This window comes from Zootoca vivipara, chromosome 8 (assembly GCF_963506605.1).
Source record: "Zootoca vivipara chromosome 8, rZooViv1.1, whole genome shotgun sequence".
NCBI classification, from domain to species: domain Eukaryota; kingdom Metazoa; phylum Chordata; class Lepidosauria; order Squamata; family Lacertidae; genus Zootoca; species Zootoca vivipara.
Genome location: NC_083283.1, coordinates 81,965,974 through 81,980,252, shown reverse-complemented (window position 1 = coordinate 81,980,252; position 14,279 = coordinate 81,965,974). Strand labels below are relative to the sequence as shown.

General features: G+C 41.9%; 2 protein-coding genes across 2 annotated transcripts in view; one reads left to right on the top strand and one right to left on the bottom strand.

Annotated features, from left to right (window-relative positions):
- Positions 1 to 5,257, top strand: part of LOC118079333 (uncharacterized) — a 30,739-nt gene extending 25,482 nt beyond the window's left edge. The window contains exon 8 of the mRNA XM_035103450.2: positions 7 to 5,257. Coding sequence (XP_034959341.1) covers positions 7 to 311 — 305 coding nt within the window. The 3' untranslated portion in view covers positions 312 to 5,257. The remainder of the gene's footprint in view (positions 1 to 6) is intronic.
- A 341-nt stretch (positions 5,258 to 5,598) lies between these two features.
- ALOX5 (arachidonate 5-lipoxygenase) overlaps positions 5,599 to 14,279 on the bottom strand; it is a 38,396-nt gene continuing 29,715 nt past the window's right edge. Inside the window, exons 12-14 of the mRNA XM_035103519.2 lie at positions 11,993 to 12,093; positions 9,077 to 9,247; positions 5,599 to 8,449 (exon numbers count right to left, since the gene is read on the bottom strand). Coding sequence (XP_034959410.1) covers positions 8,270 to 8,449; positions 9,077 to 9,247; positions 11,993 to 12,093 — 452 coding nt within the window. The 3' untranslated portion in view covers positions 5,599 to 8,269. The remainder of the gene's footprint in view (positions 8,450 to 9,076; positions 9,248 to 11,992; positions 12,094 to 14,279) is intronic.

The window sequence follows — 14,279 nt, the reverse complement described above, 5'->3', positions numbered from 1 at the left end:
CTTTAGGTATTCTAGAGTGGCCATTTTGGACTAAACTAGTAGTGGTAGCTATTGGTTTCACTGGAGGAATTTTGTTCATGTATGTTCAGTGCAAAGTCTACATACAGCTTTGGAAAAGACTTAAGGCTTACAACCGTGTTATATATGTTCAGAACTGTCCAGAAACAAGCAAAAAGAACATATTTGAGAAACCAGTGCTTATTGAACCAAATCTTGAAAATTCAGATATGCTTGCAAGTCATCATGCAGAAATGAGCAGTTTACATTATACAGAGCCTGAAGACTCCAGGGCAAACATTCTTCATATCTAGCATATTTCCCTCCATGACGATCTGCACCAGCATTGTTTACCCTGCTCAGCAGCTCAAAATCAGCAAAGGTTGAGCTGGTGCAGCTTTTTTCTTTCTTTTGCACTTAATAAACACCTTACCAGGGTTGCAAATCTCAATCTGACCTGAAGAAATACAGGATTGATTGCAAGATTTGTAAATGAGGTGGAATGTCCTTGTCCTCTGTAAAGAATTGTCAGTTTTTGGAGCCTACTTCCCCCGTCTCCCCCCCCCAAAAAAAACCATCCTCCGCTATTCCAGGGCCATGTAAGAACTGATGAAGCAGCCATTACTGCGTGAAACAACCAAAAGCGACCTCTAAGAGCTAAAGCATTGCCATAAATATGTCTAAATGCTTCCCAGCTACGTAAAAAGGACTTTCTTGCAAGGGATGGACCGACCCATTACAGACTACTCGGGGATGCAACTAAGTCCACCCCAGCCTTTAAAATCTCTGTTTGAAAAATAAAAGTACTTATAAAGCTGTCTGAGGGCTCCAGCCTCAAATCTGTTCCCCCCAAAAAGCCCTTTTGCAAAACTCCAGAAGTCTTCTAGCCACTCGCAGCGTAGAGCTCCTAGTGCTGGAGCTTCATACTGTGGTGTGTTTTGAGTAGAATAGAGAGCAGCAGGACTTGATGGCTTTCTGTCATTCTGAGAGGGAGCAGGGAAAGTTTGGCTGTCCCAGTTTTTCCTTGCGGAAGCCCCCCCCCCCTGCCCAGTACAGACCCCTCAGGGTGCTGGAGCGTCAACAGGTTCCATCTCTCAGAAGGAGACTTGCTCTGTTGGGTGCACACAATGTCAAAAACCCATCACAGGAGCTGTTCGAAGCTGTGAGCACCTGGAAGACTTCTGGAGCCCTTACTTTGTAGAAGCAAACTTCTAAAAGGAAAAAAAACTGCTAGAGGCAGTACTGGAGTCCGCAGAACACCCTATTATTACGAGACCTGCAGGGCTGCACATTCCAAAATGGAAGAAAAAATCTGGGTCGTGAGCCTCCCTGATCGAATCCACTTAGGAACCAGTTCTGGTCCACTTAGGCACCAGTTCTACAGATTTCTCCTCCATCCCTACTTCCTGCAAACACAAAACAAGCATATCAGGAAGGCGTTTCACCACCACGACTTGTAAGCCTGCAAGTCCTAATGTAGTTCTTATATTACCTCAAGCAATCTGCTTTAAGTTCCAGCTGTGAGATGTTGCTGAATATTGTAACAGGGAAAAGGAGGTTGCCAAGCATAGAGCACTTTAAGGGAGCAATCCTACCTATCGAGGGAGAGAGATCTGTGGCAACCAGAGCAGGAAGTGGTGTGATTTCACCCCTCCGCTTGTTTTTCATTTTGTTCCCTCCCGTTGCAGCCAGTGGGACAGAATTAACTGCACCAGCACTTAAGGACTTTTTTGGAGAAGTGCCAGGGGAACAAGTAGCCATATTATCCTGCAGATCCACAAACTCCCTGGTCACACATCCCGCAACTGCTGTTCCTTGCTCAGTCATAATCACAACAGTGACAACAACGTAGATTTTCACCACCACACTTGCAAAGCTTACAGCAGACTGTCCCCCCTCTCTGGTAGCAGAGGTCCACAGCAACTTACCACCATTTCAGGGAGCATAGGATTGCTCCCTTAATGGTTTTTATTTTATTTTTGAAAAATTAAATAATTTCTTTTCGGTTTGTTCCTTTGACTTAATCAAGACTCAGTTGCAACATAGAGCTAACCACTTGCCTTAAAACAACAAAAAGGAGACATGGTTTATATATTAAGAATCTACAAACATTCTTAAGCCTAACACTAAAAGTTCTCTGGGCATTTTTCCAGGAGTATATATTTTTTTCTGGGAATATTACACATTTGAGTTTTGTAACAAGGAAAAATTGCTATAACCATAGATTAAATGTAGAATCATTTCAGTGTTTTGAATTGCTTGTCTGAAGAGTGAAGACTCAGTCGATAGGCTAATTTCTTATACAGAGAATTGCAAAGGGAATTTTGATGCTGCATTTTGAAGGCCTTGGGACGCTGCTTGTATGTATGTTTTCTGCTATTTCCACCTGGGAATTTCAAGTAGAACATTTAACAAGAATTCATAAAGTGAACTGTGTGATGTTGGTTGTTTTGATCAGCTGATCACACTTGCTAAAGGGGATCCTTTAAAATAACTTGAAAAACACATTGGTCCATGTGGCCACATACAACTCTGTTTTTCATTTTGACTGTTTCAATATTTTCTATAAAGTTCTGATTTATTTCCAAAGAACTTTTGCAAATCAAAGTTCTCTAACAAAGGTGTTTAGACCAACATCGTTAGTTAATGTAACAAACAAAACCAGTGACTGTGAACTTATTTGTATCAAACTTAAATGTACTTTACTGTTTACTATGAAGACCATGACGTGTATGATTTAGTAATTTAACATCGTATTGCTTTGTAAATTTATGAAATATTAATTGTAGTGCAGTCCAAAGATGGGGGGGGAGGGGAATATGAAAGTGGTTATATTATTCAAGAGCGTGGCTGGATACCTCCAGTTTGGGTGTGTGTCAGGGGGGAGGTGGACCTTCAAATGCTCTCCATTTTGGTAACAATGGCTTGGCCAGGGCATTGGGGGAGCCAGAAGTTGGGAGGTTGCTTCTGACATCAGATCTCTGTCTCCAGCATAGGAGGTAGTTGATCTGATTTGTCCTAGGGGCCCTTAGGATTGCATTCTAAGTGCCTTAATTTTTACTCAAACAATAATTCTAAACATGTCACGTGCTAAGAGTTTCAGCCTACTGGATTTTAAGGTATATCTTTTTTCTAGTTGGGAAAATAGGAGAAGAACATTGTAGCGAACAAATTTTACCTGCTCTTAAAAACAGGACAATGGTTTAGGTTTTTTTGGGGGGGGGCTTCTGTGGGGCAGAAAAGCAGGTTGTCTGACTGCCAACAGCTAAAAGGCCTTTCCTTTCCTAGCACCACTGCTTCAATAATCTTTGCAGTGCCCATCATGTTTCTGCTGTAAGATCTCCCGTGAAGGAAGTGTACCTGCCTGAATTTCAGTGTGAGTTCTGACAAAATGTGTTTAAAGAAAAAAGACTTGAGAGACTGTGTTCATGAAAAGCAGTGCACTTTAAAATAGCAAACATTATTTTCAAAGATTATTAAAGAGCCCTTTCTATAAAGAGCCTTATCCAAAGTGACATTTCTGAGCTGTCGCAGTGGAGAAGCTGTCCTATAACGGTAAGACAGTGAGTTCTGGTGGAAAGAACCTACCGGTAATTTACTATACAGATTTCTCTAAACATAATACTTTAAGATTGCAGTTTGATGTTCCTTCCTTTGACAACGCGCACCCCCCACCCAAGTATTTGGCCTAGCTAAATCACGAACTTCTTGAAATGTTAGTAAGCCTCCAAAATATTCAATCTCATACTCATTTATGTCATTAGTTTAATATATTAGCATCACTCCCTTTGTTATTTAATCCACTGGGTTTCTTTCGAATTCCTTATCTGCACTTTATGTTATATTTTCCTGTATTGAAGAATGTACTGTAAGTGCATTTGGACAAAAAGTTTTGGCACTGACAAATATTGCCTAGCTAAAAACAAAGTGGAAAGTGGAAGAATTTTAAAGAAAAATCATGAGCCTGAATAAATTCTATTGCATCTTTTCATACTTTTAACATATTGTGAGAGGCAGGCGAGCAATAATGATATAGATTATCAAACTAGCTTATTACACAGCAAGAGTTTGGGAATACAAAAGATGTCACAATGTGAATTATAAAGCATGAAAAGGCTTTAAATATGCAATTTTACAGTTTTCTATCATTTAAAAAATTGAATTAACTACTAATGGATTGCTTTACAAGTCGTTTTAATTTTTTTCCAGAATACAGAGGGGATGTTCAAAAGATGCAGAATGGAATGAGTAATTCTTTCCGCATAGGAGAGTCATTTGCTCTGCCCAAGTGCCAAGCACAGGGCTGGCAAGGGGCTTGGTGCAGAAGCTCCCCAGGGCCTCACAGCCAGCTGGTGGCTGGACCTGGGGCAGCACTGGGGCCTGGCAAGTTTGGTTTGGCCGTGGGGCAGAAGTTCGCACCCCTGCTCTGAGACCTGTTGCAGAATACGAAGGACGTGCTGCTAGTTTTCTCAACATCAAGTATTTTAGTTCAAATCTTTTAAGAAAGGCAGGTGTGGAGACTCACGAAACTCACCCAGTAATTTGTCTTGTTCCCACAAAAATATATATATACATGCATGACATCTTTTAGGTAAGTTAGAACAATAGATTGAAGGGAAGCAGGTTGGTCCTGTAGTCAATGTAGGCTGGCTTTCTCAATAGTACAACTGATCAATGACAACATTTTACAAAAGTACCTTAGCAGTCCATCCAAAAACGTGTGTTGCATTTGTTGAACTCTCATCTGACTTTGGGGGGAAACATTTCAGCCAATTCGCTGGATAAATGACAAATGGCTGCTGTTCTTTATAATGATGCAAAAATTGGAACTGCACTTGCAGGCTGTCTTTTATATTCAATATTTACATAAAGGGAGTACAACAGTCTTGTATTTTGTCCCCACTACTGTTTTTTTACGTAATAACCCTCATACAAGAACTCTCTTCTCTCCCTGACTCCCCTCAATTGATAATCGAAACATTCAAATGGAGAAGATTGCTTCTCCAATCTGAAATTTATTGTAAGCGGGAATATTTATACGTAATAAAAACAAAGTGGTGGTGTTTCTTAAAAGGCATCAGTGGGTCCCGAATGGTCAAACGGTGTTGCTTCATTTTTGTGAAAACACCCTGTGGCACACACCCATTTGAAAGTAATTAAAATGTCACTTGCCCATTCATTGGATGCTATAAAGACACTTTATTGTGACCCTTTGGTCATCATTTGTTAGATATGACAATAAAAATTTTTGTTGCTAAAATTGTCTCTTGCTTTTTATATGGTGCAGCAACTGGAGTAGCTCTGGGTAAATTGGATACACAGTCATACCTTGGAATTTGAATGGCTTGGTTGCCGAATGCTTTGGCTTCTGAATGGGAGAAGGGTGGGTGGGGAAGCCTCTCAGGTTCTTCCGGTCTGCTGCATAGGTGATCAGGGTCAAGGAAGGGAGTTTTGATACCCTGTGATTATTGCTTTAAGCCTTTTAAAAATCCATTTCAGTTGGAATGGATAGGGAGCAAACTGCAAACTGGTATGAGGCAGTCCCCAATAGTTTTATACAAGCTACAAAAAGAGCGAGTGAAAAGTCACACTGGCGCAGGAATAAAATGCTGTTTATTTAATATCATTTAGAAACCACTTTACTGTTTTTAAAAACACCTTAAGCCGTAACAATATCAAGCATAAAATATCGGGGGGGGGGGTGAATAAGGATTGAAATGTGGCCTTGGAAACATGCTGAGCTCATCACTATTTTCAGACAACTATTCTGTTGAAATTCAAAATAGAGGAAGAATCTTTCTCTTCAAGGACTTTAACCAACCAGCTCCCACCACAATTGCCCTTGTTCTGTTGAAGAGCTGCTTAGAGCTCTTCTCGGCTGCACAGCTTCTGGGGAACATGAGGGCTGGGTTTGCCTTCCTTTGCTGCACTTGAAGGGATGTGGTTTTAGGCCGAAAGTGCATAAATGTTGGTTTACTACATTACATTTTGCCTGTTTGCCTGCGTTCCCATACCAAAATAGGAGATCCAGTGCTGGTCAAAGAAAATACTAATGCCTTCCTTACCATGGTCTGTCTGTGAAGGACTGTGTTCTACTGATAGCAAAGGAAGCATGAAGCACCTGGTGAAATATTGAAATCTCAGTGTTATTATATATATATATATATGTAAACTGGGCACGTCTGTTGGTTTCCACTTTTCACCAAAATCGCTTGAGCGATAGCGATGAAATTTGGACACAACGTCACATGCCACTATGCGAGTGTTCCTAGCTATATGGGGTATACAAGTGGCACACCTGTGCAAGCTAAAACCCTGTTTTTAGGACCTAAAAAGTAAGCCAGGAGACCCTGTTGAGCCTGCTGGGAAAAGAACCAGGTTACAAAACATCGCCCTCTAGTGGTGGCTACACTGGTACTGCAGCTAGAAAACCTTCGCCCTCTAGCGGCGGCTACACTGGTACTGCAGCTAGAAAACCTTGGCTCACCTTTACAGACTAGGCCGAATGGAAGTGGGGACTCGCCTGGGTGGGGGTTGGGGTGGAGGGGGTGGGATACGTCATGGATCGGGACAGGGTTAGGGGGAATCACAGGGATGAGCCACAGCAAAACGTGGCCGGGCCAGCTAGTATACTATATTTTTAATCTTTGTTGGAAAGCTGCCCAGAGTGGCTGGGGAGACCCAGCCAGATGGGCGGTGTACAATTAATTATTATTATTATTATTATTATTATTATTATTATTATTGAACAACTGGGTTGGGGGGGGAATTACTCAAATTTTGAAAAAGAGGATAATTTAATTGTGATAAAAATGAATCTGAACAAGATTGCAATGGAATTGAGACCTGCTAAAGAACGCTTGAAATAGATTAGTGATCTTATTAACAATTGTGGAACTGAAACTATGATGTCTTGGAAGAGGAAGTCGTTGAACAAGCTAAAGTTCTTTTGATTCTTGCAGTCAGTACTATGTAGTCACTGTGGTGAACAGAAAACTGATGAGCTTTTAGTTATTTATCTGAATAATAGGAAGTGGTGCTCATCTTGCACTCTTATCAAAACCCTGCATAATTTTCATGTAAAACAATTTAGACTGCAATCCTATGTAAATTTACTTTGGAATAAAATCAATTGAGCTTGATGGATTCTACTTCCGAGAAGACATGCAGGCAAAGTGCAATGCACTAACTAAATCTATGCACTTCGTAAAGATCCAAACTTCGTATCACTGTTGCATTATACAACAGTATGTCAACTAAAATTAGTGGGTTTCCAGCAGAATAATTAAATTCAGATTCAAGCTCCTAATCCGCCATGTCTCCCTCCACCAGCCTCTGCCCGCAGATAAATTCAGATTCAAGCTCCTAATCCGCCATGTCTCCCTCCACCAGCCTCTGCCCGCAGATAGACATTCGCATTACGCCACTGACATAAAGCTCTGTTCCACCAGCTCAAAAGTGTGGGCAGGAGGCAGTAACCACCAGTAGTAGGCTTTCTGCCAGTGACAGCAGCACACAGGCAGCCCAAAAATAGGGCATGGGGGGTGCTGATCCAGTTCAGGACCCACCCCTGGATAGCATTGGATCCCATTGCTAGGCCAGCTCCAGGCTTTTGCCTGGCCCTTCTGCCCCAGCTGGCATGAGTGGCAGGGCCTGTGGGTGCAGTACTCATTGGGCCAGAAGAAGAAGAGGAGGAGTTTGGATTTGATATCCCGCTTTATCACTACCCTAAGAAGTCCCAAAGCGGCTAACAATCTCCTTTCCCTTCCTCCCCCACAACAAACACTCTGTGAGGTGAGTGGGGCTGAGAGACTTCTGAGAAGTGTGACTAGCCCAAGGTCACCCAGCAAAAAAAAGGCAAAAGAAAATCGTCTTGCGAAGCACAGCCATAGAAACATTCATCTTGCGAGTCAACAAAAAGATCGCAAAACGCTTTCGTCTTGCGAGTTTTTCGTTGCGCGAGGCATTCATCTTGCGAGGTACCACTGTATGTGGAATAGAGTTTCTCCATTGGTAAAGGTTCTGTTTTAAGGTAAAAAATGTTCCTTACGGTTTTGTATTTCCTGATAATTATAAAAATTATTATCGAACAGTAACACGGTATCAGCTAATTATATATGAGGGATAGATATTCAAAGAAAACTTAAACTACAATAGTATCTACGACAAATTAAGACCCAATTTGGTTTGAAGGCAGCTGATTTGCTTGTAGATAATTTGCCATGATTGTCACTCCAGCTCACTGCCTTTCCATGTCTTCGAAAAGGCTAATTCAAACAGCCACACTGTTAGGTATTTGATCTGGGGAAAGATAATAGTAGGGGAGTTTTTTGTTCCTGTTGCGCTCAGCAATGCAGCTGGTAATTTCATCAAGATTCTTGCGGAATTTCCTCATGGCCTCTTTCACTGGCTTCTCTATGAAGTGTTCATCTGGATACATCCCCAGAAACACCTAGTTGGAGAAGAAATCACAAAACGTATCTGTTGGGAAATGTCTAAAAGAAATAATGCAGCTAATTTTGACACACTGCAAAAATAGTTCCTTCCTCGTTCTGGAGGTGTGTTTATGGGGAATGTTAACAGGCCCCAAATTTTGGACAACTCATCAAAAATGTTCTAAAAGCACTATGGAAAAACATGGATTTCCAAGCTAAGCATTGACCCTCAGTTTTGGCCTCATGCATTATGACTGAGATATATGAGGGGAATATCTTAGAAGTTTCATAGAATCATAGAGTTGGAAGAGACCACAAGGGCCATCCAGTCCAACCCCCTGCCGAGCAGGAAACACCATCAAAGCATTCTTGACATATGCCTGTCAAGCCTCTGCTTAAAGACCTCCAAAGAAGGAGACTCCACCACACTCATTGGCAGCAAATTCCACTGCTGAACAGCTCTTACTGTCGGGAAGTTCTTCCTAATGTTTAGGTGGAGTCTTCTTTCTTGTAGTTTGAATCCATTGCTCCGTGTCCGCTTCTCTGGAGCAGCAGAAAACAACCTTTCTCCCTCCTCTGTATGACATCCTTTTATATATTTGAACATGGCTATCATATCACCCCTTAACCTTCTCTTCACTTACTTCGTTCTCTTGAAACTGACTCAAGGCCCAAACAGCACCAAGATGCCAACAGGAGCGCCCTCTGTCCGGTAAACTCTCAACAATATACTCAATGGTGACACTCCCCTTTTCTGTAGGTGGTGGGCGACGCATCGTTGGAGGGGCGTTAGGAATCCAGGAACACCAGTCGTACTGGGAGATAACAGGACAGAGCCAGTAAGATATAGGAATCTCTAGGAATCATAAGGGGTGCTTGTGTGGCTGGAAGACACTCCTATTTATACAAAAAGGGTTTTCCATTGTAGCTTCAGTCCCATGCAGCACAATCCCACATTGGAACATGTTTTTGAGGGCTGCAACTAGAAGGAGGAGACATTTCCACTTCCTCTTTGTGAATGCAGGATGAGCTAATATAAGAAGTCATAACTGAAAAGTCATGAAATTTAGTCTGGAATGGGGGCACTGTTTTTTTCTTCTTCCCCATTTCTGCCCCCCACCCCCACCCCCGTGACTTACTCTTTAATGTCAGGCTGGTGTTAAAGGCAGTGGAGGGAGTGGGGAGTAGAAAACCCTAATGTCTAATACATTTTCTTTGCAGCAAGTCCTATGTATTCAGTAGGGCTGACTAAACCTGCCTTGGATTGGAATTTGTGGGGTAAAATAACTTTATGATGGTTTCTCTATTGGAAGGATGTACTGTAAGGAGCAGGCATACTGCTGAAATGTGACTTAGCTGTGACACCAACACAACCCTATGCATTTACTCAGAAGTAACTCCCACTGCATCCAGTGGAACTTTCTTTTGAGCATGCTCAGTACTGCAGCCAACTACCTATCATTAGCTATCCTGTGTCCCACCAATGTAAAGAGCCAGCAGCTGCCACTAGCCTGAATAGTTCAAAATAATGCCCCAGATTAGCAGATTATCTTTAGGAAAAATAATGCCTAAAGAGAAAATGGGCAGCCTCCAAGAGAACAACAAGTTTAGCATCAAGTGAGAATTGTGATTCGGCAACCTGCCCATTCAAGCAATGACAAACCTAGACAGCATCTTAAAAAGCAGAGACATCACCTTGCCGACAAAGGTCCGTATAGTTAAAGCTATGGTTTTCCCAGTAGTGATGTATGGAAGTGAGAGCTGGACCATAAAGAAGGCTGATCGCTTAAGAATTGATGCTTTTGAATTATGGTGCTGGAGGAGACTCTTGAGAGTCCCATGGACTGCAAGAAGATCAAACCTATCCATTCTGAAGGAAATCAGCCCTGAGTGCTCACTGGAAGGACAGATCCTGAAGCTGAGGCTCCAATACTTTGGCCACCTCATGAGAAGAGAAGACTCCCTGGAAAAGACCCTGATGTTGGGAAAGATTGAGGGCACAAGGAGAAGGGGACGACAGAGGACGAGATGGTTGGACAGTGTTCTCGAAGCTACGAACATGAGTTTGACCAAACTGCGGGAGGCAGTGCAAGACAGGAGTGCCTGGCGTGCTCTGATCCATGGAGTCACGAAGAGTCGGACATGACTAAACGACTCAACAACAACAACAACAACAACAACAACCTGCCCTTTCACAGCAGTTTCAGTTCACATGGTGCACTGATTTTATGTATCAAAAGAAACTCATAAAATGCAGATCCCTAAAACAGAACTCTACATGAACTGCACTATATATCATGATGTACCAATACATGAGGTATTTCCCAACATGTAAAGACGTGATAGGTGCAGAAACCATGCATGTTGATCGTGGCAACCATCCTCCTTTCTCATCTTCTCAAAACTGTTATGTTAACTGTTGCAAATAGCGTGGTTTCCTGTACTTCACAGATGTGCCCTCCTCTGCCCTCACCACATCTCAATTCTGAGCATTTCCAAAGCCTTCCCTTTATTTTCTGGTGAAACTGCAGTCGGATTATCTCTAATCTACTGCAACCCCTCCTTCCTCCCTTTTGTCATTTTCTCTCTCTTCCTCTGTCTGGTATGCCTCTGGTTCACATATCATGTTAATCTGTGGTTTAAATAAAAGTGAATTAACAGCCTGTGCCTTATTGTTCCATTTGAACACAGCACAATGCTTTAACTATGGTGTACTGATCTTAACGTTCAGTGTGAACCTCTTCAGCAGCAGTCAGCAAGGTTTACCTCGCCTGGGCCGGTGCAAGCTATGATTTAAGTGTTTCATTGGCCAAGTCCATGCCAAGCCAAATTGCCCACCAAGCAGCAAAGTTGCTAGGCTGGGAAGTAAAGTTGGCTTTCATCACTCAGCTGCCCTTGCTGATGCTTTTCTTGAAGCTGACACCAGGGCTAACTCTGCCAGCAGGATCCCTCCCCGCCCAGCCTCCTTCAATTCAAGCTGAAGCTCGGGCTGGGCTTGAAAAGGGAATTTCTTTCAACCTCACAGACATTTTCACTGGTAGATACTTGATTGGTGGTGCTGGTGAATAGGTTTTATGCCAGGCATCCCCAAACTTCGGCCCTCCAGATGTTTTGGACTACAATTCCCATCTTCCTCAACCACTGGTCCTGTTAGCTAGGGATCATGGGAGTTGTAGGCCAAAACATCTGGAGGGCCGCAGGTTGGGGATGCCTGTTTTATGCATTATGAAAAGACTTCTTTTAAAAAAGAGACCTTATTAATGTGTTTTTAGGATAGGATCGTCACACAGGTGCTGTTGGGTTTCCTTTATCCCATTCCTAGCTTTCTCGAGACTGGTGCCCGCCAGATGTTTGGGGACAGAACTGCTACGTATCAGCCCAGCCCAAATCACCTGGAAGACTAAATTTGGGTTAGGCTGCTCTATGCCTTTTAACAGGTACTCAGGTGACCCTACCATTCCCATCGTTGATATTTCTTTATCAAACTGTAGACTATCTGGACTGGTGTGTAAACCCACTGCCCAAGTTCAAGGACAGAATTGCTTCCAGACAAACTGTACCTGACCAAAATTTACTGCTGCGTGTTGTGCAGATGCTGTAAAGATCACGACGGTGAGATATTCTGACAGCTTCTGGCGTGTCTTTATTGTCTTAGGAAATCCTGAAAGAAGAAGAAAGAGTTAAATTAATAAGAGTAGTAGTAGTAGTAGAAATAAACTAACTAACTAACTAACTAAAGGAAGGCTGTGGAACTTTTCTGAATTCTCACCCACCTGGAAACACACCATCATTTATTTTTCACTGTCCCAATGTGGAGAGAGATTTGCCAATTGTGTTATTGAGCTAGATCTGATCCTATAGTTTGCATTGCCTGCATTGTATAATTGTGAGTGTATGGCTTAGCCCCCCCATATCCCTGGGATGACTTGCTTAAAATGCTTTTTTTTCTTTGCCTCTCTCTGTGTGCCAAAGGGTAATGTAAACAAAACAGGATGCCCAGCTAAGCTATCAAGGCCAGATGACTGTCTTGTCTGATGCTAGCAGTCTGACGCAAAGAGCAGCAAGATAGTCAAGGCTTGCGTGCGTGACCCCCTTGCGTGCACACATTTACAGGGAGGGGGAAAGGAGCCCAAAGAAGTGTATAAGAAGCTTTGCAATTTGTGTTTCTCTACTCCTGTCGTGAGCTTGACCACCAGGAGTCTCTTAAATTTAAGAATTAAATTCCTTCTCTGGATTCAACCCCGGTGTCATTATTGGCTATCTCTGTCCTGCCTGGGCGCAACTTAGGGACCCTTAGTAGCTGATAAGGCTACATTTTGTGTGTGGTTGAGACTGGATGGAAGGGGAGCTTGCCTGCTCTTGATGGGGTTAGACTGCCTCTGAAGGAGCAGCTACAAAGGTTGGGGCTACTTATGGATCCTTTTCTGTTGCTTGAGCCTCAGGTGGCCTCAGTGGTGCGGATTGCCTTGACTGGTAGTCCAGGTCCAGCTCTGTCTAGGCAGGGACAGCCTAACATCTGTTGTCTATGCTCTGGTAACCTCTAGGCTGGATTACTGAAATGCGGTATACATAGGGCTGCCTCTGAACACAGTTTGGAAGCTTCAGATGGTGCAGAACTCAGTGGTCAGGTTGCTCATCGGGGCAAGATGGTTTGAGCAAATCCTGGTCCGGCTGCACTGGCTGCCAATTAGCTTCAAGGCCCAATTCAAATGCTGCTTTTGACCTACAGGTGAAACTTGGAAAATTAGAATATCGTCGAAAAGTGCATTCATTTCAGTAACACAAGTTAAAAGGTGAAACCAATATATGAGATAAGATGCATGGCATGCAAAGCAAGATATGTCAAGCCTTGATTTGTTGTAATTGTAATTATTTGTCATTAGGCGGGTCAATTATAAATGGAATGGAATTAATGAAATGTAATAGCGATGTTTATTTTTGTTTATGTGGAATTTCCAAATGAAAGCATTTGTAAAAATTAAAATAAAAATGAAAAGAAGAAGTTGCATTACTGAAATAAATGCACTTTTCGACAGTATTCTAATTTTACGAGTTTCACCTGTATAAGCCTTAAACGGCTCAGGACTGCAATGCCTTTCTCCATATTAACCGACCCGGAACCCGAGATCAACTATGATTAAGCTAATTTAATACAAAATAATACATATAAACCAGCCTACCAGATTATGGACATTTTTGTATTTTTTAAATGTTTTGCACTAAATTCAATGATAGTGCCCAACCCTATGCTGCTTTCAACCTGATTAGTAAATAAAATTTGAATGCAGAAAGAAAGAAAGATCTGGATTGATATCAACAATATATCGATTTGACTTGGATCTTAAAATGTTTTTATTCACTTTTTTTAAAAAAGCCCAAATTATTTAACTTTTATCATACATTATTATAGTGGGTAGAATAGGGATGAATAAAAATGTCCCTAATGCAAGTAAATGGTAGAACACAATTAATGATTTCTTGATATTTTTGATATATTTTTCAAGAGATTAGCAGATACTTTATCAATTATGGCAATGCTCTTGTTTCTTTTACAGCTGAGGTTCAGAGCACATATATGATATATTGAGAAACACTTGTGCTAACAGTAATTTTGATGCATGTCCTGCTACTTCTTTTGTTATTAATATCTTATTTTCCATAACTTTTGAACAGGTTGATAAGAAAGCATTGCATACATTTCAGGTTTTCTTCCAAATTTCCATTTACTGTATTCCAGGAGAAGAATGGATTCATTTGCTGGAAATTTTACATCTCTACCTCAGTTTCAGATCAAAGGAGGAATGAATTTCTGTTCATTAGCCAGCAATGCCACAGGACAGAGAATCC